At 38.8% G+C, this 26,534-nt stretch overlaps 2 protein-coding genes across 2 annotated transcripts; both read left to right on the top strand.

Annotated features, from left to right (window-relative positions):
- The first annotated feature begins 905 nt into the window (after nucleotides 1-905).
- On the top strand, nucleotides 906-14,045 carry LOC140150899 (uncharacterized). The gene is made up of 2 exons (XM_072173060.1): nucleotides 906-1,173; nucleotides 10,534-14,045. Exon 2 carries the CDS (start codon nucleotides 10,977-10,979, stop codon nucleotides 14,043-14,045), a length of 3,069 nt encoding a protein of 1,022 aa, XP_072029161.1. The 5' UTR covers nucleotides 906-1,173; nucleotides 10,534-10,976.
- Nucleotides 14,046-14,086: 41 nt separating this feature from the next.
- Nucleotides 14,087-22,293, top strand: LOC140150901 (uncharacterized). The gene is given in 3 exon segments (XM_072173061.1): nucleotides 14,087-16,054; nucleotides 16,057-18,138; nucleotides 18,864-22,293. Coding segments are annotated over 3 exon segments (5,220 nt in total). The 3' UTR covers nucleotides 20,034-22,293.
- Nucleotides 22,294-26,534: the final 4,241 nt, after the last annotated feature.

Below are 26,534 nucleotides of genomic sequence, written 5' to 3'. Positions count from 1 at the left end.
ACAGATACCTTATTTCAGATTAACTTCTTTAAAACAATAAAAACTTTACACATTCAAAGCTTTATATTCTTTTCAAAGTCCAGAATCAAGTCAAACATTTTTATAATCACTCTTCAAGGCAAACATTTTACTACAACCCCGTATAAAGAATTTATGACCGTCCCTTTCTTTTTATTTTCTAATGCATAATTCATTAGCCCGAAATGCAGACTCATTGAGCATTTTGTACTGTAAGAACTTCGTGGCAACATGGAAAACGTAGCCCAAATGTACTTGACAGAATGATTTGTCATGGCAATCCGGCCATTATTTCGCCCAATAATCGTGTTTCATGTTCCAATTCGAATACATACTGCTTTCGGCAGAAAAAGGTTGCAAAAGCAAAACTATGGCCGTAGCGTGTGTGGGATTTTCGAAATTTTGCGATCGATTGACACCCCCTCCCCCCACACACACACACCCCGTGCCCCTATGACGCTACACCACTGCATTACAACACAAATATCTCAGCTAAGGTCACTTTTTAATGACAGCCGAGTAAAATAAAAGATTATAGTGAATAGATACATTTTTACATGGCTGTTTACCCCCGGGGCTGTCACCTTTGTCTAAAAATGTCACACGAAAAACTGAGCACAAGCAGATTTGGCTGCTCTACTATATAAATCTTAATCTACTACTAGTACTAATCAATTTTATTATATTACCATCTGACTATTACCACGATTACGACGACTAGGGAATTTCAATCAGTACGTCTCTTACACGCATGTTGTGTTACACGATCTAATGGTAGAGTACACAATCGTATCGCTATATCTATAGCGGTATGCGAGTGATTGAACGAGTTGGAATGACATTATGACGTCATGACTTGGGAAACCGGAAAAACTAGTCCTGTACAATTCGAGCAATTTCATGCAATAATATTTGGGAAATTTCGAAATGCTTTAATTTAAAGATAATTTATCATATAGTTCGTGCATAATTCAATGTTAACCGCTTCATCAAGCACTACGTGTCGAGCCTGACATATCGTGCTACATGGGGCTACATGCTAAAAGTGCAACTTGTGAAAGATCTGCAAAATTATGTCTACCACTACCAGTACCAGCTAAGGCTCAGCAGTTACCGACAACAACAGCATCAGCATGCAGCATTGCAAACTGCAAGGTAGGACCATGGTAGGACATATTATGTCTGGCTATTATTGAAATGTTCTTTTGTTCCACAATATGTATGAATTAAGAAATATCATGTAGGCCGTGTAGGAAGAAAAATATGGCCCGTGATTGTAGCCTTTTAATAATTTTAACCTTTTGATATGCAGCTTTAAAGTACGGGCATTTTGTGATCCATCAAATTACCTCATCAATCCCCCACTTTTCCCAAAAAAAGTGAGATTTTTACACCACTGGATACCAAGAAAGCTGTTTTCGGGATGTGCACATTAAATATTTGCAGATATATTATAGAATCCATTATTTAGCAACATAAGTCAACATCACTTAGCAAAAAATTTTTATATTTTTTTCCATTGATAATTGGTAACCTGATTTTTCGTATAGCACTTCCCTATGGCTTAATAGGCGCCACCTATAGTGTGATGTGAACATGATTAAATCTGGATATATTTCTTGCAGATTAATTGCTTTAGCAAAAATACTAGAATTTGAATTTCGCTCTGGGGCACCAGCTGAACGAAATACAACACATTGTCTGGAGCAGTGTAATACACATAATCATGCATAACTCACAAACGCATAAAATCGGAATCAACTGAAATTTTGGAAATAAGCATGGATATCTACTGAAAATGTCATAAAGAGAGGATGCTAGGATCACGTAAATCCTCCTTTAATATAGGCCTACAATAATCGTAAGATTATTAAGGACCGCTTCATTATTTAAAGGGAGGAGGTGGGAGGATTTCAAATTGAGTTCATAAAGTTACACAACCCCCTAGCAGCATTTTTAAATTACACAACCACGAGATAACCTGATTATCCGGGATAACATGATTATCTCGGGATAATTATCCCGAGATAACCTGATTATCCAGGATAATATGATTATCTCGGGCTAATTATCCCGAGATAACCTGATTATCCTGGGATAACATGATTATCTTGGGATAATTATCCCGAGATAACATGATTATCCCGGGATAACCTGATTATCTCGGGATAATTATCCCGAGATAACCTGATTATCTCGGGATAACATGATTATCTGGGATAATTATCCCGAGATAACCTGATTATCTCGGGATAACATGATTATCTCGGGATAATTATCCCAAGATAACATGATTATCTCGGGATAATTTTCAAAAAAATATTTGTTACATGTCACCCATGAGGCTCCGAAGAACAGGTAGGTCAAGGAAACCTACATAAATATGTTGTTTATAGATACTTCACTTGACCCAAATATATGATTTTTTATGGTGATGAGACACTCGCACATGGAATTTTAGAGGGATTTTGATAGCAGTTCCACATAGAAAAGCTGCTATCATCATGAGACTAAGATCTAGAAACACCACCGAAATGATGTTTTGTTAGCTGAATCTTTTTGATGAAAGTCAATCTTTGACAAGATGTAACTTTGCTACGGAAAGTGCTATGACAAAAGGTTTTCAGTTTTGGCTTTTTTACTCAAGGGCTTTAATTTGATACATAAAATGATACAGTTTGATGGCAAATTTGAATTCACCTGGCATACCTACATATTCAGTTATCATGAGTAATTGAGTATAGGGACAACAATTTGATAAAGTGTGTGCAAAAAAAAAAAAAATTTGCTATTTCAATGCTAAAATTCAAAGAGGGATGTATTGGAGTCACCAAGCCACAGGCAAAATTTCCCAATCGTCCCACTTATCGTCCCACTTACCAGGACAAATGTGCTCGAAGCGTGTGAAAAAAATTGCAATTTCAATGCTAAAATGAACAAAATTGAGGACAATCTTGCCAAAGGAAGTTGCATAGGGCTTTACAACTTTTGGTTAATTTAGGCCCAGTATTTTGATCCAGTATACAAGTTTTATGCTTTTTCCAGGCATCAGAGGAGCTACCGGTACCCTAGCACTCATATTATTTATGAATTACATTATAGAAAGGATGGAATTATAACTCTTCATTTTTGAGATTCGTGTTCAAGTTCAAGATGAAAAAAAAGAAAGAATTTACAAGAGCACATCTTGCAGATCTACTCTCGGAAAGGTTTTCCTGAGATACATGCGCCTGAAGCGCTCAATTTGGCATTTTATATCTAAATGGGCCAAAATGGGGTTACTTTGGGTCTAAAATAGACCAAAATGAAGATGCAAATCGTAAGTTTTGTCACAATATATCTGTCGACTGAGCAGGGGCGAGGGACTGACTTACCACCCTGCCCTATGGCTAATCTCAATTGGTGCTGATGAACAGTGGCATAGATTTCATTTTGACATATGAGGGGGAAGGGGTCGGAAACATTTCTTGAAGTATTATGTGAATCCAGCACCATTTGGGGACAAAATAATTTTTATGGTACAAATCTTGCCTGAAGTGCACAAAAAATGTTGTCATATTGAAGCTAAACTCAAATATGGTGCAAAAGTGGAATAAATTCGTGCGAAGTGCGAAAAAATTGACACTTGTGGCTAAAATGGCCAAATATGAGATAATTATGTATGGTTGCTATAGAGAGAGAGAGAGAGAGAGAGAGAGAGAGAGAGAGAGAGAGAGAGAGAGAGAGAGAGAGAGAGAGATACATCACAAGGCTATCCATGATAGGCCTACTTGGTCATAGTGAATAATTATTAAATTTCACATGACCCCCCTATCAGGAAAAATAAAATTACATAACCCCCCCTGTTTGTTAAAGTGAAAATCACATAGCCCCCCCCCCCTACATTTTTCCTGCCCCACCCTCCCCTTTAAATAATGAGCGGTCCCTAAGGGGCTGTGCAATAATCATCTGTCCCAGTCTCCCATCCTAGCTGGGCCAGGTGGCTGGAGCAAACGATTTTACAGGGCAAAATTTTGTGGGTTTTTTTTTTGGGGGGGGGTACAATTTTTTGGCAAAAAGTGGAGGGGGGGGGAGCAACTTGCGATTTTTGGAACGCTCGATCATGGGGTTACTTTTATTTTAAGTAATGTACTTGAAATTGAAATAATATGAAATTGGTTAATTTTTTCCAAACATGATTTTTTTTCATTTTTATGTTTAAACATGTCCCAAATTGCACCTAAATTGAATTCAGCGGTCAACAGGCAAAGATCGACATAAAGTCGTTAGGGGCTGTGCAATAATTATGAGACCGGGCGGGGGTGGCAAAATTTCCAAACGGCCTGCCAAAATTTTGATTTAAAGCATTTTATTCAAAGGCGCCCGAATGAATGTGTGCCAAAAATTGTTTGCCCCCCCCATCTTGGCTGGCCAAATATTGCTTGCCCACCTTCGGCCCCCCAAAAATGTCTTTGCCGCCCCCCCCCCCCCCAATTTTACCCTCCCCCAATTTTACCCTCCCCCAGGGCTCATAATTATTGCTCTTGACCCTGGAATTATGGAAACTTTTGGGCCTCATAACTGCAAAATGTTGGTCTAACTCTAAAGTACATAAAAGTATATCCATATTTAGAATGGCAAAGACTTTATCAATTCATCTGCAAGATCAAATTTGGGCCAAAATGCTCATTTTGGCCAAAAATGTTTTTTTTGGCCCACTACTTTTTGGCTCAATGTAACAAAATAATTATTGGGCCAAAATGTTCTTTTTAGTTCTTAAAAATTAGATAAAATATCTAGGAACCATTTTTTATTTGAATTTGGAACAACTTTGAGAAATTGGCACCAAAAATGGTTCAATTTTCAAAAAAAAATCATAAAAAACCCTAATTTTCACCCAAATTTCAAATATTTTTGGTGAAGTTGGTCAAAATAAAAAAGACTGAAAAAAAACGGTTCCTAGATATAACGTATCGCTTGTCTTGAGTCACTGAAATTCCAGTGTACATGTAGTAACTGGATTCCTTGCCCCTATAATATACATAACTTTTGTTACCAATGTGGTATTCTTTTTTTGAGAAAAATGCAAAAATAGTCACAAATTTATAAAGGGTGGTAGTACCACCTTAACAAAAATTGTAACATAACAGTATTAACAACTTTCAGTGTTTCTATCAATTTTAAGCGAAATAATAGGGTAAAATGAGTATATAGGCTTTACTATCTCGACCGTTTAACCATGCGTCTCTTGGGGTTTGGGTTTTTAAATACAAAAGTGACAACATTTGGCTGATTCCAATTAGGTGTAAGTTGCAAAGCTTCAAATATAATGTGACTAAGTTACCCAATAGTCAGTGGTAATAGTTTTAGTTATGTTTTGATTCTGAATTTGGTAAATCCACACTGTTAATATTTTTATATTAAACAATTCATTAGACAAATATATCGTAGAAGATGTATCTGCGACCATTTTGTAATACTTCAGTTATTATACCATTCTGAATTTGGTCAATCCACACTGTTAATATTTTTATATTAAACAATTCATTTATACCAATATATCGTAGAAGATGTATCTACGACCATTTTGTAATACTTCAATTTTTATACCATGTATAGTACATGTATTTTATATTATGATATATCCAGGCCCGTAGCCAGGATTTATTTGGGGGGGTGCTGATTTTGAAAAAGTGGACTTTTTTCAAAATTTGGACCTTGTTGGACTGGTGGGGGCAGATTTGGACATTTTTGGACCAAAAAGGCATTAAAAACCTCTATTTTTTCACTCGCTACGCTCGCAAATGGGACTTTTTGGGTCATTGGCATTTCTTGGGGGGTGCGCACCCCCCCCCCCTGGCTACGGGCCTGGATAATCCAATTTGATAGTATGGTATTTTGCCTTGCTGATTTTGAGAACTTCTCTTTTTGCCCTAACTTCTCAATGAGAAGATAGGGCAAACAAACGAAATGCCTTTTATCTTTTTACATTTTTACAAAACAGCTGTTTTGCAAAATTGATGATCTGATAACTTTTCATGTTTTTGCAAGCTCATTCTGACGCATGATAAAATACTAAATCAGCCTAAATCATAATTAGGCCTATAGCTTATACAATCCCAATAAATGGATCATTGTGGTCTTGGTAACAGTATGCACTGTTAGAACACTGGGTATCAGTGGCGTAACCAGTGGGGTGGCGGGCCCCCGGACAAAAAAAAACTGGGAAGAAGAGCAAAAAATTGGGAAGGGAAAAGGGGGAAGGAGAGAAAAGAGGGAAGAAAAAGGAAGGAGAAGAGAAAAAGGGGGAAAAGAGGGAAGAAGAGAAAGGGGAAAGAAGAAAAGAAAAAAAGAGGGAAAAAAGGGGAAGGGAGATGAGAAAAAGGGAAGGGAGAAGAGAAAGGGAAAGAAAGAGGGAATTTGAAATTTGTACTCTGAAACACTGCTTTTTTAGCTTCTAATATGCCAAAAACCAGGAGCTTCAGGGCGCTCCGCCCCCTTGACCCCCACCGGGGCTTTGCCCCTGGACCCCACCAGGGCCCCTAAGGCGGGCCCCTGGACCCCACCCGTTTAACGCTTCGCGGCCAGCCGCGAAGCGACTTTTGGTCAACAATTGGGAAATTTTTCAATCTTGCCCCCGGAAGGTCAGGTCTGGTTACGCCCTGCTGGATATAAAACCAATTGGGTTAAAAACTTTAACCCATGAGGGTTGTTCATATGCTACCCAACGGTTGGGCAAAATGGCACTTTTACTCAACAAGGGGTAAATTTAACTACTGAAATAACCCAATGTTGGGTGCAATTTACAGAATGATGGGCAAAATCTTTTATTCAGAGATTTTACCCAACAGGATCTTAAGGGTGGTGCAATAATTATGTGGCAGGTCGAAAGGGGGGGCAAGCGATTTTTGGCACAGATATTTTGGACATCGTTTCTATATTACGCCCTAAAAAGGTGTAGGAAAACATTAGGAACACGTTCAAATATAAAATGCAAAATTTCCTGCTCGCTACACTCGCATTATATGATAAGACAATTTAAGGTTATAAATTAGGGTTCCCCAAAATCTATAGTGTGTAAGGGGGGGGCAAAGATTTGTTGGCACAGTGAAGGGGGGCCGGGGAGGTTTTTGGCACGTCGAAGGGGGGGGCCAAAGATTTTTTAACGTCGAAAAGGGGGGCAAGCGATTTTGGCAGACCACTTTGAGAATTCACCACCCGGGATAGGCCTATACATAATTATTGCACAGCCCCTAACCAAGTCTTCTTACAGTGTGAAACCGGATGATGACCAAAATGATTTGTCCTCACTAACTCATAAAACCACTAATATTCATAAAGTGCAGAAATTGTTCTACTCAAAATCCCATGTTAGTGTTTGTTGAACTCAGATGACATATTGTAAGTAACGTGTAGACGGATCATGCAACTAGATAATTGTAGATATGGATATGTATTTGCATTAGCAATGATTAGATGATATCTGCACAACCTTTGGCCATAATTTATGATAAGAGTATTCAATAAAAAAAAAAAATTCCAAATTTATATTTGGTAACTGTTCTCGCGCAATAGTTGATGCCTAAACAATTTAAATATTGATTCTTATAATGACCCGTTTTAGTATTGGTACCCAGCAGCAGAGAATATATCTTGCCCTCCATCCCAGAATCATTTGCATAATGATACATCATCATCACCTCATTTCATCAATATAAATATATTACGAATAGACTGGCAAAACATAGCTCAATAATCATGAAATAAACATCATTTACAAGATCTGGATATACTGGGTGCCCCTCCCCCCCCAAAAAAAACCCCAACAACAACCAACAACAACAACAACAACAAACAAACCAGAACCCTCATTGCGCCCTGACTTATGTTGTAAATAAAAAGTAAGAAACAACAAAATGGGAAAGTAAGAAAAGTAATAAAACAAATAGGCATGAATAACCAAGAAAAAAATAAGTAATTATTGCAAGTATAGCAAGAGAAGTCCCATTCCACATCCATTTTGCCGACATCGACAAGTTAATGACACTTAACAAAATCCATAGCCCAAAACCACACCTGTAAAGCCCATTCCCTAAATAAAGTTTGTTATTTGAAGCCGTTTGATATTCATGCATGGTACGTGTACTCCTTTTCAATCTTTGAAGTAGCCAAACCTCCCCGTGGACTGAATGAAAAACGGGTACATTTCTTTAAAAGAGCATATCTTCAAAAGTAGTGAGCCGATTGAAATTTTTTTTCGGTTTATTAAAACTGACGAATAAAGGTTTCTTTACATACCAAAATATATTTTATCAACTTTTCAAAAATAGGAGGAAAAGGGGGCGTTATGAGGGTTCTGTATTTTTGCGACACCCTGTATATAGGCTACTGTGTTCAATAAGGTACATTTTCTCACTACCGTCGTATCGATTCATGTTGTCAATCAGAATTGATGCATAGTGGGAAATACAAAAATCTTCTCTGACCCAGCACACAAGTTTGACAGGAAACGTTTGAATGTCGGGTTATATAAAGGGTATAAAATAACTCATTAATGTTCCATGTATGTTTCTCATGTTACTCTTCTAAAATGTTTTAATAACATTCAAAAACATTTTTTAAACGTGCTGCAAAACATTCTAACATAACCCCGTTATATAAGGTATAATAGCTGGTATATAATCTACCTCACCTCCCGACACACACCCATCCAAGGCCCATCTTCTTCAATCGTTATAGCGCCATCCTTAAATATAAATTTTATACTGGTGCTGACAAAAATATTTTGCAAAAATGATTGCCAACAATTATAGATGTTATAGTCTTTTATCATATAAAACGTTTTTAAAACGTGTTCATGACCTTTAAATAACCCCACACAATGTCATTAAACCATTTTGACCAACATCAAAACACGTTTAACCCGGTTTATAACCTCTTTTCAAAGGAATTGGTTGTTGTTTGTTTTACCCAGGAAATTCATTGATATTAAGGGATGGAATGAGCGTTTTGAGCGTTTCGACAGTATTTTTTGTGGGACATGAGAGCACATCAGACATATTGAATTGCATTCTAAATACGAAATATGTCTTTCTGATATCAAATAATTTTCATTTTTTGAAATTCACGATATAATACAAGTTTTATGACAAATTATTAAAATTTGATATTTTTCACATTTTTGATATACAACAGTCCTCGAAGTAAATCTTATAAATCTAATGATATATTCTTAAAGTGTAAGAGGAAAAGCCGACGATCAATTGAAAATTTTGACCTTTCATATTGAAGATATTGATTTTTTTTTTTCAAAAAGACCTAATTTTTTGTGTGTTTTGGGAAAAAATCCACATCTTCAAAACGAAAGGTCAAAATTTTCAATTGATCGTCGGCTTACTGTTAAATATCAAAATATCAATTTTAATCATTTGCCATAAATGTGTATTACATTGCGAATTTCAAAAATCCAAATTACTTGATACCAGAAGGACATTCTTCGTATACAGAATGCAATTCGATATGTCTGACGTGCTCTAATGTCCCACAATAAATACTGTCCAAACGTTCATACCCATCCTTAAAGTCCACTTGTTATAAACCCCAAAACCCTCGGCTTTGTACCAGTTTTATGACACCAATAACAGAGGCGTAAGGTGCGGAGGGTCAGTGGCGTAACTCCTATGGGCTCTGGGGGGCGTGCCCCCGGGCACCCGGGCTAAGGGGCACCCAAGCCTGGATAGCCTTTGACACGATAGTACTTTGTTATAGGAAAGAAGTGGAAACCTTTACCCACCATGCATTGAATTACTCTTCATTTGGGTGCCCCTTCAACACAAAATTTTTCCCGCGCTTCGCGCGCATTGCAACATATAAATTGTCATTTTAAAGACCTAAATTCAACTTGATTAAATACCAAATTAGTGGTATTTATGCACATTTTCGCGCGCCCGCACGCAATTGTTGGCAATCTGTTAGGAAGAGGGGGTATTTTGTATTCTTGCCCCTGGGCGCCATATGCTACGTCACTGCAGCTAGTGACGAGTCTCCAAAGTAAAGACATTAGAGAATATGAAAACATTTTGTTTTATGAACATGAACTGCATTGAAACATGATATAAATTTAATCTGAAACACTTCGTAAGTTATTCGGTAGATCTATGGCTTTCACTACTAAAATTGATTAGCTCTGCACCATGTTGGTCAGGGGCACCGAACTACTTTCGCCCCGGGCACCCCTGACCCAAAGTTACGCCACTGCGGAGGGTGCTCTCGACCTCGCACCCTGCCCCGAGATGTTATGAGAAATCATGCAAAATCAGCCTATTCTCAGTATTTTAGGAACATATCAGCCCCGTGTGTGAACAAAAGTCCCTTTGTTGGGAGGCTGACCCCTCCCCTTCCCTCCTTCCTTCCTTCCTTCCTTCCTTCCTTCCCTCCCCCTCCCTCCCTCCCTGTAACGTAAGTGTGAAATTATGAAATGTTAACTTGTACTTACGATACTAAATTGCAACATGTGTTTTGTTTTACATTTATTAGATGTAAGCCCAAAGGGAATACAATAACATGGCTACGTTGTGCAACTTCACTGTGCTACGTCGTAATGCAACACAAACATGGCTACTTGGTGCAACTTTACTTTTACTTGGCTATACGTGGTGCAACTTGATTAACGTTTGCCAAAGAACATGAACAAACAATATGGCTAGCAATGCAAGTGAGCGGTTGCTACTTCGCAACCTTAACCCCAATGTCACCAAAGATGAGCTGCGTGATATCATCCTGGAAATTGACCACGTGGAAGACGAAAATTTATTGACCATTTTCTTCAACTTGGTCGGTGATACCAATTTAGCTTTGGTGACATTTGATTCTGTACAAGCCGCCGAGGACGTTTTATCCATCCTTAACGGGTTCCCCTTGGGCCCAATTTTTCACCCATAGAGGTGACTTTTGTTGCCAATTCTGAGGGCCCTGATGAGATGGAGAATTCAGCGTCGGTTCGTATGAAAAAAATTCATGAAGATACTGAAGAAGATGATAGTGTATTAGAAAAGGATATTGTGAATATTTCTAAGTTGCGACTTGACCGTTCTGAACATGATCAACCATTAAAGCAACGTTCACCATTGTCAGAGAATTCAACCAAGTCAAAATACAAGCGTGATGAAGGACGAAAGCCTGATACGTTGGAAAGTACCAATGTTACAGCAGAAGTACGTCAGGAAGGGAAAACAAAATCTACTAGAAGGAAGACAAAGATTAAGCCAAAGTCTAAAAGAAGTGGCTCCTTGATATTAAAGATCAGAAAAGTTGATAGTGCTGTGGACATTGCCACCTTCCGAATATACCTCAAGAAGAAGCAAGTAAAGTTTGCGAATATTGATTTCAAAGACTGTGATGACGATAGCGACGAGGAGACTAATGAAGCTACACTTTATTTTTCAAGTGAAGGTGATGCGCTCGCAGCTGAAGAATCTCTACTGAACAAATGTGCTATTGGCGAAGAAGGTGCAGAAGCTGAGGTGATATTAGAAGAGATTGATGAGCCGTATCAGCGAGGTCCAGAAGTTGAGGCAAAGGATAAACAGGCGAAAGATTCTAAGCCTGCAAAACAGAAACCTCGTCAAAGAAAGAAAAAAGAAAAGGAGAAAGATGGAGCAGAACAAATGTCCGGCCCGCCACGTGGCAATCATGCTAATCTACCCAATCAGGGGTACATGTACCAAGCTCCGCCTCCAAATATGCCGCCAGGTCAGCATCCGTATGGTCAGCAAGGATACATGAATCCTGGAATTGCGCAACCATATATGCCACAACAACCTGGTGGTCAGTTCCATGGTCCACCAAACCAGCACATGTTTACTCAACCGCCAAATAGATACCAATATCAATCCGGTCCACCTCCTCTTTTAGGTTCAATGCCATTTAATTATGGGATGCAACAACCAGCGACTATGCCTGGAAACCAAAGGCCTCCATTGAACATGAATTACATGGGACAGCCCCCAAACCAAGGTTATAGACAAATGGGCCCACCACAAAACCCGAGTTACACGCCACAGCCGAATTATAATGTACCGAGATTTGGTTTCGACCCAAACCAGCCGCAGCAGCCACGAGGCCAAATGTCCACATCACCTGCCAATCCTGTCCCACATCAACGCCATCCAAGACCAGGGCATGTGCACGATGATGAAGTAGAAATGACACCGAAACATAAAGGAACTCAGAAAGTAAAAGGAGATATTTCTTCTGGTGACGTACCAAAAAAATCCGGTAAGCAGCCACCAAAGGCCAAACCACCCAAACAAAATCGTAGCTATGATGAGAACACCGATGGACAATGGAATCCGCGTGCATCTGGAGGCAATACTAGAGAGAGGCAAAAGAACCCTAATCAACGGGGGAACAAACCATCACGAGCAAAACAAATGCATGATCAATTAAAAATGTTGGAATCAGAAACACCAGAAGCGAAGGTGTCTCGAATGCTGCAGACAGGTGGCACTCTGATGTATGAAGAAAACCAGTCAAATGATGCAATGGCTGGCGGCGCAGCTGCAGATAATGATGACAACGACAGTATTATGTCTGGCCTAAGTTCTGTAAGTCGCGGCAATCGCCATCAGTCAAATTCCCACGGACAAAGTAAGCCGTCATCTACGTGTTTGCGTGTTACTGGTTTTGACTCATCAACTAGATGGTTCTCCTTTGAGCAGTTCCTCAAGGAACATAATGTACCTTATGTAAGACATAGTTTTCGTGGAGCATCGAACAATCAACAGCCTTATGCACTTGTTGATTTCGAGACAACTCGCGATACAGCAAATGGCAAGAAAGCAATACATGGTGCCATCATGAAGTCGTCGAATGGGACTGGTAGTATGCTGAAAGCACAATACCAGTGGGATGATGGTGGTAAACGACGATCTGGTAATGGGACTGGTTCAGCGGCTGATAACAGAAGTGAAGTGGGTAGCACGATTTCAACACAAAGCACCTCTAGCCAACAGTTATCTAGTAGTCTTGAAATAACTGGAATCAAACAAGGCATCGATCCTGTGGCATTGTCTAATTTTCTTCAAGAACAGAAGGATAACTTGAAAATCTTGAATTATGAATTCAACAAAGACGGAAAAGGTAATACATACGCATTGCTCAATTTTAACGTACCAAAGGATTGTAGTCGTGCGAGAAGTATACTGCATGGAAAACCTTTAGCTATGAATGGAAGCAATATTAAAGCTACGTATCCAAAACGCAAGCCCATACCTCCTGTTGCAGATCACCCGGCAAAGCCATCTGAAGCCACTGGTGTGGGAAGAGGAAGTTCAGGATCTTCCCGTCAACCCACTCAGCGTTCAAATGACAACCACGATGGACAAAAACAAACTTCTAACAGGTCTAAAAATAAACCAAACCAGAATCGGTGGTATGTGGATGTCACCGCCATTGATGAGTCTGTAGATGAAGAAGACTTCAAGCGATTTCTTCGCCGGAAGCGGATTAGACCAAACAATGTAAAGTGGTCGACTGTCAAAGGACCATCACCTAGCAATCGAGCCAACCTCGATTTTGCCAACAATGAAGAGGCCACAGCGGCACAAAGTAACCTGGATGGCTGCTTACTTGGCGAAGGAGAAATGGTTGCTATAGTTAAAATGTCCAAAGGACGCCGAAACCGTAGAAGACTAAGACATAGCTCTAAAGGCATCGACAACGATGTAAATGATGATGACAATGATGATGCTAGTAGCGACATCAGTAGTGTTTTGCCATTGAAAAATGATGATAACATCAGGCGAAAACAGCGTCTTGGAACTTCAGTCAATGTGAGAAACATTGATCCAGATGTAGATGAAGATGACTTTCGCGAGTTTCTCTTATGCAATCTGGAAGATTTCAGCGAATTGCAGTTCTTCCCATCGAAACGCTGCAACAATGCCATCATAAAGTTTGATACGCCAGAAGAGGCGAGAATAGCCAAGGATAAGATTCAGGGAAACTGTTTGGCAAGGGTAGGAAGAGACATCTTCAATCCTCTATAGTGGGTGGGTGCTCTACAAACTCAAGGTGTAATAAAGACACAATGGCAGAAAAGTCAACCGATATCGCCATGCCTGAATTCGAAGATAATGATAGTCCCAAAGATAGTCCCGCAGGTGCTGGAGTGCTAAAATCGCAGAACGCTGGACGAGTTAATCGAGGAAGACCACATCTTCATCAGCAGAAAGGAAATCCAAATGATGTTGTGATCAAAAATATTGCTCGCTTTGTTGGTGAATCAGAGTTAGCTAAGTTGATAATAGAGTCTGACTGCAAAGGTTTTGTCAATGTTGTCATTATTGAAGATGAGGCTGCATCTTCCAAGCGATCCGCGGTGGTGACATTTGAATCAACAGCTAGTGCCATAGAAGCGACTACAAAACTCTTTGGAAAACGATTGAAAGGATTCACCTTGAATGCGAGCCTCGCACAAGAACAGGCAGGTATCAGTAGCTTGATTGCTAAGAAAAAAATTCAAGCTTTGTTAAACAAGATCGAATCTGAAGGAAACAAAGTTGTTGTTGAGCTAGATGCTAGAATGAGCGAGTTGGCGTTTCAAGTGAAAGAACTGGAGGAAAAACTTGAAGATTGTGATTCAATTAAAGACGCCATCCAGCTTGATCAACAGAAAAATGCTGTCAAACAACAGATTAAAGAGGTTCAGGGCTATCAGGCAGAATTTCAACAAGTGTCTGTGATGACAAAATCTCAGTTAGATCGAATGCAACCGTTGACAGCTGATAATGTAAATTTGACAGAGTTAGACAATCTGAGTCAGCGGTTTTTGAGAGAATGCCGGCGAACGCAGAGACCTTTACCAATCTATGGATACAAAGCGTTTATTTTAGAGACCATTACCGCCTCTGATACAAATGCATGTGTTATTCGCGCCGAAACGGGCTCTGGAAAAAGTACACAAGTACCGCAGTATCTCATTGAAGATACTAATTTTCTAACCAGTCCAGATGGCTCCAAGAAAACCGTCATCTGCACCCAACCGAGGCGAGTAGCGGCGATATCATTAGCTCGACGGGTTGCTGAGGAATATGGCTGTAAAGTTGGGGAGGAAATCGGGTATGTTGCAGGGCAGAGCAGAAAAGTGAGTTCTAGAACACTGGCAAAATTCATGACAGACAGAGCTTTGCTCAATATATGCCTGGCAGATAAGAGTGACCTAGCAGACTGCGCTTGCGTGATTATTGACGAGGCTCATGAAAGATCTGTTGATACGGATATATTGCTCGCGATGCTTAAGAAGATGCAACATCGACGTCCAGACCTCAAAGTTGTAATCATGTCGGCCACTATTGATGTTGACCTCTTCTCCAAATATCTGTACAACTGTCCAGTTGTTGATGTACCTGGCAGAACATTTCCTGTTGATACAATCTGGTGTGGATTAGCAGAAGGGAAAGACGCCGTAGACTACATCAACAGAGCGGTTGAGAAAGCTGAACAGATTCATCATCAAGAAGATACTGGTGATATCCTAGTGTTTCTGACATCACAGAATGAAATAGAGCGAGCTTGCAATCACATAGCAAGGTCGTTGAAGAGTGAAGATGTCATTATTTTGCCGCTTCACGGTAAATTGCAACCTGATGACCAGATGAAAGTCTTCAAAGATACGCCAGAGGGGAAACGCAAAATAGTATTTGCTACCAATGTTGCAGAAACATCCGTCACCATTCCTGGTATCAAGTATGTCGTGGATTCTGGTATGGTGAAAGAATGTCAGTATGATCCTCAGAGAAACATGAGTTTGTTGAAGGTAACTGGCATAACGCAAGCATCGGCGGATCAAAGGAAGGGTCGTGCAGGACGCACAGGACCAGGAGTCTGCTATCGCTTGTATAATAAGTCAGACTTCGATGAGATGGATCAATCTATGAAGCCAGAAATCCTGAGAGTGCATTTAGGAATGGCAATGTTACAACTGATACAGATGGGTGTTCAGGATGTGGAGAAGTTTGATTTTGTAGAATCTCCTGAAAAGGTGCTATCCAACAAGCAATGATATCGTTGGTTCTTCTTGGCGCGGTGGATGATGAGAAAAGGCAGCTCACACCTCTAGGAGAAAAAATGGCACAGCTGCCGCTGGAACCGAGACTGGCCAAACTTGTACTAACTGGAATCGGGAATAATGTTGGCGATGAAGCCGTAGCACTTGCAGCTTTAGTCTCAGCACCAGGTAACATTATATTCAGAGGTAGTTCAGAAGCAGACCAGCGGAATTCGGAGATGATGAAGTTGAAATACAGTTCTGAAGGTGGTGATATCCTCACTATGTTGAAGATCTACAAGACATGGTCAACTGTACCAGAAAAAGGCCGTAATGTATGGTGTAAACGCAATAGTATGAATGCCAAGACATTGCGCACTGTAAAAGAGAATGTGGATGAGATAAAACAGATCTTGAAACGAAGCTTGAAGATTGAGATTGAGAAGACTGAAGTACCTGATACTGATGATGACGATGAAAATGGTAGTACTTTCTTAAGGAAGATTTTGATGTCCGTATACTTCGAGAATTTGAGTGTTTACAACGGGCACCCAAAGGCTGGATATACCATCGTAGGACAGCAGAAGACTGCCGTGGTTCATCCTTCGTCAGTCTTGAAATCGATGAAGTCGCAACCAAAATGGCTCATTTATGGAGACCTCAGAAGAACCTCTCAAGATTTTTTATGCGATCTCACGCCAGTAGAAGCCGAATGGATTGATGAAGTGGTGCCACAATTATTCAAAGACAAGATCGATAGAGAGGCTCTTGAACGAAACATCATCAAAGAAGTGAAGATAACCAATGTGGGTACAGCACTGATGAAAACATTGGCTATGAAACGGTTCGAGCGACTACGAGGACTTGAAGACAGAATTACAACAGAAAGCAACACCCCTTGTATAATCGAATCAGATTGGGAAGCAGGTAGTCTCAATGTTTTTATAGCAAGTCATGGAGAGGTGTGTGCTAGGGAAAGGATTGCTGAATACCTCAAAGATGAAAGAATCCGAGCACGACGTGAACAAAAAGAAGTACCCGTTGGATCTTCTGGGAATGTAAGACATGTAGTAGTCACTGGTGGTGAAACAGGTTTTGTTCTGATGGGAGATGAGTACAGATCGCTTGACATAAGCAGCATTCCAAAAGGGTTGGGTGAGGAAGAAGTGCTTCAACTGTGCGGATGTCGACCTGATCAAGTGAAAGAAGTATTCAAGTTCCCAAGTCATTGGTCGCAAGCAAAGAAAGGGGTATGGGGAAGAGTGACTTTCTTAGATCCGTCAGATGCGATACAGGTTAAGAATAAATTGGATGGCAGAGTGTACCCTGGTGAGGAAGAACCAATATCAGCGCAACCATCTTTGCCCAAACAAAACACATTTGATCCTCGGAGGAAAACAGCCATTGAAACAACAGTCGAAGTTACCTGGTTTCTGGGACGGTCAAGAGGATTCGGATTCGTAACCTGTCAAACAACTGGAGACTCGGCAAGACTCATGGATGATATACAAGGACTCCCACTTCGCGGAAGACCAATAAAGTGCGACTTTAAGAAAGAAGATACTAGAGTAGTGTACATAAGCAGGCTTGATTTTCACGTCACTCAAGAAGAGCTTGAGAATGCTTTGAAGAGAGCCACCCGTGTATCATTTAATTCGGTCTCTATAGTGCGAAACAAACCAACTACTATTATGAAGAATTCCACGGCAAAGAGGCATCTGCGTCCACTTTTCAACGTCGACGGTATTGGACAACTTGATATCAACGTTTTGGAGCCAAAGTCAGAGAAGAGTCAGAGGAGAATAGCATTCGTGAACTTTGACCCGTCTTTTCACCAGCAAATGAGCGAGAAGGTGAAAGGTCTGCAGACTGCACCAACGTACACGGAAAATCAAGAGATGTATCACGTACGCATGCGTGTGACAAGCTACCTCTTCTGTACGGTACACATCTATAGACTCATGAAAGATCAGATTGACGATTTTATTGATGTTGTTGAAGGGAGTGGTGAAGACATTACGGTGAAGATTATGCAGATGAGGAACCGTGCTGATGGATGGCGTCTACAAATAGCAGGAACTGACTATCAGAAGGTGAGAATCATATTGGGTTTTTCCCTAATTATAGTAATGTAACAATAAAATAATAAAGAGTTTTAGACAATTGCTACCTATTACCTATACTGAGCACCTCAATTTAATGGATGACAGCGCATGTCAAACATCCCACATGAAGGCTATGTTTTGAAGTCCAAAACACTGTGCACAATTGTTTATAAATTCATTCAAAATCAGTATCTAATCATTAACCTATTTCATTATGTATATTTAACTCTATAAGTCTAAGTCGCTAACTCTAAACCCTAAAAACCAACTTTAAGTCTAAAAGACAACTCTGACTCGATCTCAAATTACTTTTACTCTAATAACACTTGCATTTTAAATCAAACAATCGCATAGAAATCATTCTCTGTCATCAGCAGTGCAGTTAGACAGATTATTGTAGTAAGCAGAGTTTAATTAACGTTTCTGGTGCATATCATAATCTTAGTTTTTGAGAGGACAGGTGATAGATTGCATGCATATTCACAATTTTGTTGAAGTATAAGTCATAGTTTTCTAGGGAAATTTTGACAAATATTAGAACTACAAGAAGAACGGGACGCAAACCAGTGTTGAAAATTGCCTCTTATTGTTTTTAGGGGCGTTCAGAAGTGAACTTTATTTTGCCTTGTCTTGTAATCGTGGTCAGTTTCTCAACATTTCCAGACACGCCTGAAGTTGCCAAACATGTTTATTTTTTGTTTCATTTCTTACAGGTGTATGACGTCAGGACAGCTTTGAAAACACTCCTCCACGGAGAAGAAGTACCTATCGAAGACTTCGTCGGTGCTGACAAATCAAGTCAGTGGATGGAAAGAGCGCTTCAGAACCTCTCAGGTGGCCGGTTAGAGGAGGTTCTTGGTGATGCGAAATCTTCTTTCATTGATATTGATAGACGTCGCCGAGTTATTCATATCTATGGTAAAGAGGAAGGCAGAGAAGAGTTCAAGATGCTGCTTCAAGGTTATTTCCTTTCGTTGACGGATACGCAACCGATTAAGATGCAATTCATCAAAGGTGCAATTTTGAGAGCGTTGGTTTTGAAGTTTGGTCCTTGGCTTGAACAACTGAAAGAAGAACCTGGAGTTGAAGATGTGACCATTGATTCAAAGAGAGGACTGATGATGTTGACGGTTTCGGAAGGTTCCAGAGAGACAACCCTGGAGAAGATTCAAGAATGTTTGAAAGACGTCAACAAAGTGAAAGATGCAAGTGAAGAAATTGAGTGTGGAATTTGTTTCTGCCCAGCTGAACCAGATGAGAAGACGTACCGTCTTCTTTCCTGTGGACACTACTTCTGTCTGAAGTGTCTTCAGAACCTTCTTCAACATAACATGACTGACAAGATTTTTCCCGTTGTTTGCCCCTATGAAGGTTGCACGGAACCACTGACTCTTGTCGACATTCGCACTATTATACATGATGAAGAAGCTCAGATCAAGTTGTTTCGAGCAGCATTAGAAGCATTTGTGTTGCAGAAGAAAGAAGCCGTTCTGAAGTTTTGCCCTTCGCCTGATTGCAGCATGATCTATCGTCGATCCGAATCCGTCGTAGCGTGGACTTGCACAGAATGTGGCCATCCGATTTGTTCCGGCTGCGGAGAAGACCCTCACCCTGGAAACATGACGTGCCAAGAGTACAAAGTCAGCAAGGAAAGCTCTGATTCAATTTGGCAATGGGCTCGCACGGCTGGCGCGAATGTGAAGCAATGCCCCACACCAGATTGTGGCTTCATAGAAAAATTTGAAGGTTGCAATCGTGTGTCTTGCATCAAGTGCAAGAAGCACATATGCTGGAACTGTCTGGACTCATTTGACACAAGTAACCAGTGCTATGCGCACCTCACAGAAAAGCACGGTGGATGTTTTGATTATAATTTGGGATAATAATTTTTGACTGTTCGGATTGCTATACTGGCATAAAGAATGCACAATCAAGACGAACATGCCTTTTTCAGTTGACATTTGCGAGACTATAGGAGTTACTATGATTCTTCTAATCACGTTGCGGTTGTCTGCATGATGTTGATGGTGTAATTGAAGACTAGTGGAAGTATAGCCAACGTGATAAATAGCTTGCTACAACTGTTTAGAAATTATTTCTATAAGTATATATTTTTCGATCATTAATCAATTGTTAATGCAGGTCAGTATTAATTAAACATTAAAGCAATAATGTGTGATTTGCATAAAGAATACATTCCTATTTAAATGTTTGTTTTCAATTCACTGATCACATTATCCTCTTTTAATTCGGCAAGCCAAACATATGAGGTATAACGAAGAAAATTGCGATTTCATTCCAGCTCCTACAATGCGTGTACTACGCTCGCCGATCGTATTACTTGTAACAATGCACGGAGCATTGCGCTCGACGTGTACGTGTGTACACATAAGCTGACATCCACGGGACATGTTTGTAAGCACTCGATCGGTGAGCTCTATTATAAGAAGTTAAATTTTACTGTTATTAAAGTACTTGAGGCTTAGTCTTTTACGTGGTATTTTAGTACACCACAGGGCATTATAATAATGCAAAAAGTAGAAATCGAGTAAAATTGAGGACGTCGCTGTGAAGCAAATCACACATTATGGCTTTAATGTTTTCGAACAGAATAACTATAATGAAAATGAGATTTTAACCATTTTTAACATCATAATTTAGAAACAAAAATTTAATTTAAGTTTCTGATTGGGAGCTTTCATTTTAAAATATGATTTTGTTTGCACTTGGCATACATGGTATACGTTTTCTGTAGTCTTGAATTTCTTGACATCACATTCTTTTCTACACTTCGAAAAATCCGGGAAATTTATTTTGGGAGAAGACTGCACGTGGAAACCGTGGCTGAGGTCAATGCCCCCGTTTCCCCGCCGCTGTTGCTGTGAATAACCATGGAAATAGTAGATAAGAGCCTCGACATGCTGTATAATGTAGTGTTCTAATTTCAACAACAAAAATAGGCGACGGGAAAAACAAACATGTACGGGTCCGACCGAGACGGATTTTAGGTGTTTTTTCCGAATGCTTTAAAGATCAGGGCGAGTCTGGTTCTTGTGGCAAAAGCGGATTCATATTGACTGACAAAAAATGCGAATGAAGCGAGTTAAAAAAAGGGGGCAAATTTGGACAGATTTTGGTGATTTTTAGGGTCATTCCATTGGGCAATAAAACCGTCTGACCAACTAACCAAAATTGAAAGGTCCATGCACCCGTATAGGACGGTTTTTCCCGTCGCCTCATCTTTGTCAAGAATGTCTTTCTACAAATGAAAGCAAATTTCATGCACATAATTATATTAATACTATAGCAAAAAGATGCAAAATTATTTTTCAACCCTTTAAAAAAATGTGTTATTTTTTATCAACAATTATTTACAAACATGTTCAATACGCGTGCATGCAAATCACGAAATCTGAAATAGCTTGAAATCGGCAACACATATTCAAGAAAGCAATTAACTTTCAAATAAATGTATTATTAAGTTAAGTTTTTAAGTTAAGGTATTATATAGTTAAGTTAATAAGTCTTGGATTGATATATATGTTGCGTATGCATGTATGGTCAAAAACGTGATTTTTGTTAAATATATCGGGCACAAGGGTGTGATAGAGACCCATTCTAATTGGTTAAAGGCCGCATTCAGAGATCCCAGCGCAAGTTGACAAAATGAAAGTTGTTTTATAAATTGCTTTAAAGTGAAGAATAAGTCATTCATAATGCCATTTGGTATTTTTGAAATGAAAAATGTTGCAAAAACCGAAGAAAACAGAATTATTTGAAGTCCCATACATGTAGCTAATTTATTTACTGTCAGTATAGTATATAAATTGCAGATTTATGTAAATACCTTTGTCTTAAATACACAGTTTGCGGCTGGATGACTAGCAGGGCTATGTTAGCTCATCTATGGCAATGACAAAAGTACCAAAATATGAATTTGGATGATTTTTACGATCGTCCAGATATGAGCAAATCACTGAATGGGCCTGCAACGACACTACCATTGATCCCAGCGAAAGCTTAAAACATTAACATTTTGTATGAACTGTGTAAAGGTGAAGTAAAATAAGTCATTAAAATTGTCATTAGGTATCTTTTTCATGTGAAAACGAGAATATTGATAAATATGCAGCTCAATTTAAATCTAATGTATAGCTACAAACGTTATAGTGTTTTTATATACCAACAATTTGTTCGTTGATAAATCACAAAACCAGACTTTTGCATTTTGTAAAGAGAATTGGTGTGCTAACTGCAAGTGATAAGACCACAAAAACGACTTAATAAGTGCAAAATGTCAATGTGGGGTAAGTTTGTTCCGAACAAACGTATCCCACATTGACATTTTACACTTATCATGCTTATTAAGTCGTAACAAACTTACCCCACATTGACGTTTTGCACTTATTAAGTCGCTTTTGTGGACTTTTCACTTGCAGTTAGCACACCAATTCTCTTTACAAAGTGCAAAAGTCTGGTTTTGTGATTTATCAACTCACTGAACATGCTGAAAGTTCTAGTACCTTCAACTAACGACTCGACAGATTTCAAACTTTCACGTCAACAGAAGTGTAAGCATGTAAAAAGTAACACAATTACCCAAAAATTATCCAATATGAATTATCACGAGTCGATAAAGTTAGAAAAACATGGTCAGATGGAACCCCCTTGTGTATTATGGTTATAAATGTTTAGTGAAATAGAAAAGTATTTCTGTACATATTTATCTTCACATTGTTTGATGTATTTTTGCCTCGTTACGTGGCGATAGCTAAGTTTGTCTTAATATGCACTTAGAGAGCTGGCATTTTCTTCAGAAAAGGGTCCCAAGCATATCAGCGACTAGAGTCAATCATTTTATGAAGCCTCTCTCGGGTTGTACAAAATTATGACAGCCTAGAGTTCTGCACCCACAGGCCTAAAACATATTCAAAAGGACGATCAGGAAATGTGTTATACTAGTTCTGCAGAGCTACTTTATTTGGAAAGAAGTGCTTGCGAGAAAATATCAATGTAATTTTTGTCAATATCTAGTAACATTATATAGTTACAAGTCCTTTGATATAAATGTTGATAAGTTTATGACCCCTTATTTTTCTTAAAAATATGACGCCCACAGAAAAAAAAAAGCACGTCATATAGGCCTATATATGTTCAGGGACCCGTACCCACCTTTTGAAGAAAAAGACTGCCCTTTAAAAGAGCATTTCGTGATCCACATCATCACCCCCCCCCCCACACTTTTCTCAAAAAAGATTTGTTTACCGCTGCAAACCTCCTACATAATGTCTATGTACAAAAAATATCTTGCAGATTAATTCGTTCAGCAAAAATATCGTGAAATTTGAATTACGTTCTGGTACACCAGAACGAAATTACAACACATTGTCTATGGAGCAGTAATACATTATTAAATCATGCATAATTCGCGAAATCCGAATCAACTGAAATTTTGGGCATAAGCTTTTTTCGTCGATATCTGCTGAAAATGTCATAAAAAGATGATGCTAGGATCACGAAATACTCCTCTAAACCATTTTAATGTCAAAAAAAATCAATCAAAATGTCATAAAAAGATGATGCTAGGATCGCGAAATACGGTACTCCTCTAAACCATAAGTTTAATAATGTGTGTCACATCTTATACGCTCTCTGTTGATTTCAGGTAACTTAATTGCAGGGCAAGAGACCCTATAGCGCACCCTATAATATAAGGAATGAAGGAAGGGAATGACTTAAGGACAGCAACTACAACTACTTCTACAACTACAATAGTGCAGTTATGTCTGCAGTAAATTTTCCATTTACAACATTTACCGGGTTTAAGTGCTGTTTGTGAAGTGCCAATAACCCAGGGCTATAACTAGTTCCATCTACCATCAGTCACAACCAATTAGCCTAGAATGGGCCACTTGACTGCCATGGTTACCATTTCCGGTTGGCTTCACACTGGTTTGGGCTCTCTCTATTGAGTTTCATGCGATCTTCTGTCATTTTACGTATCAAGGCGGTCCCCCGTTATTATAATGACTATGCTAATGAATTAAAGGCTGGCATAAAGAGTATAGATCAAGCTTGATTGACAGAAAGTACTAAATTCGTACCTCAAACAGTTTCGCGACACCCGTCTTCCAACTGCGGCAAACCCAGGCCGGTTCGGTGAGGTGAAAATTAGCATAACTTGGTGGAAAGATATTTTTTGGCGGGAAAAGGTCACACAGGGGTCAAATTTCAAAATTGCTTTAATCTCTTTAAAAACTATACCAAAGCATTCCTCTAGTCTTAAGGATTCAGAAAAAGTATAGTTTGTCATATCTGTGATGTACCATTCTCAAGTTATAAGCAAAAAGGTCAAAGGTCAAATTTTGGGCTCCACGTGGGTCAACTTCGAAAAAATGCTCCGATCTCCTTAAAAATGGTCTCAATGTGTTTGTCCTTTAAAAACACTCCAAAATAAGAATAGTTTGCCATATCTTGGATGTTTCGTTACCAAGGTAGCAGGGTAAAAGAGGTCATTGACCATTGAACTCCTATTGACCCCGACCTAGTTTTCGATGTTACGCATGTAATTAAACAACCTAAACAGTGCAACTATTCTTTAAATGAATTATGTTTGCAAGCTGAACAATTTGAGACCATTTTGGTTAAAATCAGACAGTTTTTAGTTTTTTGACCTCTGTTGAACCCAATATTTGACCTTTGACCTTTTCGGTTATAACTCAAGAACTGTACATCACAGATATGGCAAACTATATTTTTTCTGAATCCTTATGACTAGAGGAATAATTTGATATAGCCTAGTTTTTAAAATGATTGGAGCGATTTTGACATTTGACCCCTGTATGACCTTTTCCCGACAAAAACTACATTTCCACCAAGTATATTTTAGTATACTTTTTGTATGCTGTTCAGGGGACATCCGACTAACATTCATAGCAGTGAAAAAAATTATGTTGCATTTAGTGGTGAGTAAAAACCCACGTTGACTGGACTAACACGTATTCATTTAAAACTAAAATTTGCGGGTCAGCTGGAAATCTGTAAAAAGTATATGTTCCGAAAATAACCAATAAACATGTTGCACCAAACAAAATTGTCTAATTCGGAGGGGTGAGGGGCCACATCGCCCCTCAGACAACCCTATCGGCGCTCCGCGCCGATGTTCAATATTTTGACATTTTGTTCAGTTCAGCCCCCGGCGCGCCGGTCTCGGAATCTAGAAACGCCCTGTAGGCCTAAATAATAACGATGATAATAATTTTAGAAAATAAAAATGTTTTAATGAAATAGTGAATAAAAATGCTTCTAGTTTCTTCTTGGTATTGGTTGAAATTGTTTCCATGAGTCGGGGCCTGAACAATTAATTTACTACTCCATATAATGTTGCTGTTCAAGTATAAGCTAGTATAATACTCTATGAAATATTAATGTAGAAGTTTGGTACATTCATCACCACATGTTTTGATGTGTACGGAGAATTGAAAGTCTGCCAAATGTCGTCGATGAAGAAAAGTTATTCTGCAACATTTAAGCTCAAAGTTATGAAAAAGAGCAACACAATTTTTTTAGCATTCCCCGATTTTTTACGTTTACTATCAATCAATCAATCAATCAATCAATCAATCAATCAATCTTTATTTTCATCAATCTCATACAAACATTATTATATAGCATTATTATATACAATTATTGTGTATTAACAAGATAACAAGGTAGGTACATCACAAAGCCGAGGCCTGATAACGATGTACCACCTTTTAACTAACAAATAATTATAATTTAATCAAAACAACGAATATACACATAAACATAAATAAAAAACAAAGAACCCATCTTAATTTACCATAATACAATTTTAAGCAAACAAATATTTTAGCAGTAGTATAATATCAAGTAGTATAGTGAATAACATAGAGTCAGCACAATATGAATTATAAGGACCCATCTTAATTTACCATAATACAATTTTAAATAGGCAAATATTTTAGCAGTAGTGTAGTATCAAATAGTATAGTGAATAACATAGATTCAGCACAACATGAATTGTGACATTATTTGTTATCTTTTAGATACCTTAACATACTATTTTTGAATTCATTTACCAGTTTAGCTTCTTTAATTTCACTTGGCAAACTATTCCACAGCCTAGGACCAAGTGTTAAAACATCAGTGACTTTATGGATGTCAGTTCGATAATTCTCTTTCTTTCTGGTATTATAATTGTGAATAGACTTCATGTTTATGAACAAGTTGTCAAATGAACTTGGTAATAGACCCTTATGATATTTGCACATAAATATACCCAGTTCTTTATTATACAGATGGCATATATTAAGTAAATTGTACTTTTCAAACAATGGTTTGGTGTGGCAAAGATACGAACT

Source organism: Amphiura filiformis, chromosome 4 (assembly GCF_039555335.1).
Source record: "Amphiura filiformis chromosome 4, Afil_fr2py, whole genome shotgun sequence".
NCBI lineage: Eukaryota > Metazoa > Echinodermata > Ophiuroidea > Amphilepidida > Amphiuridae > Amphiura > Amphiura filiformis.
This window is presented reverse-complemented; position numbering and strand designations above follow the sequence as displayed.

What these genes read in the sequence shown, in the direction of transcription:
- LOC140150899 (XM_072173060.1), top strand. Translation starts at nt 10,977, where the DNA reads ATGGAGAATTCAGCGTCGGTTCGTATGAAAAAAATTCATGAAGATACT.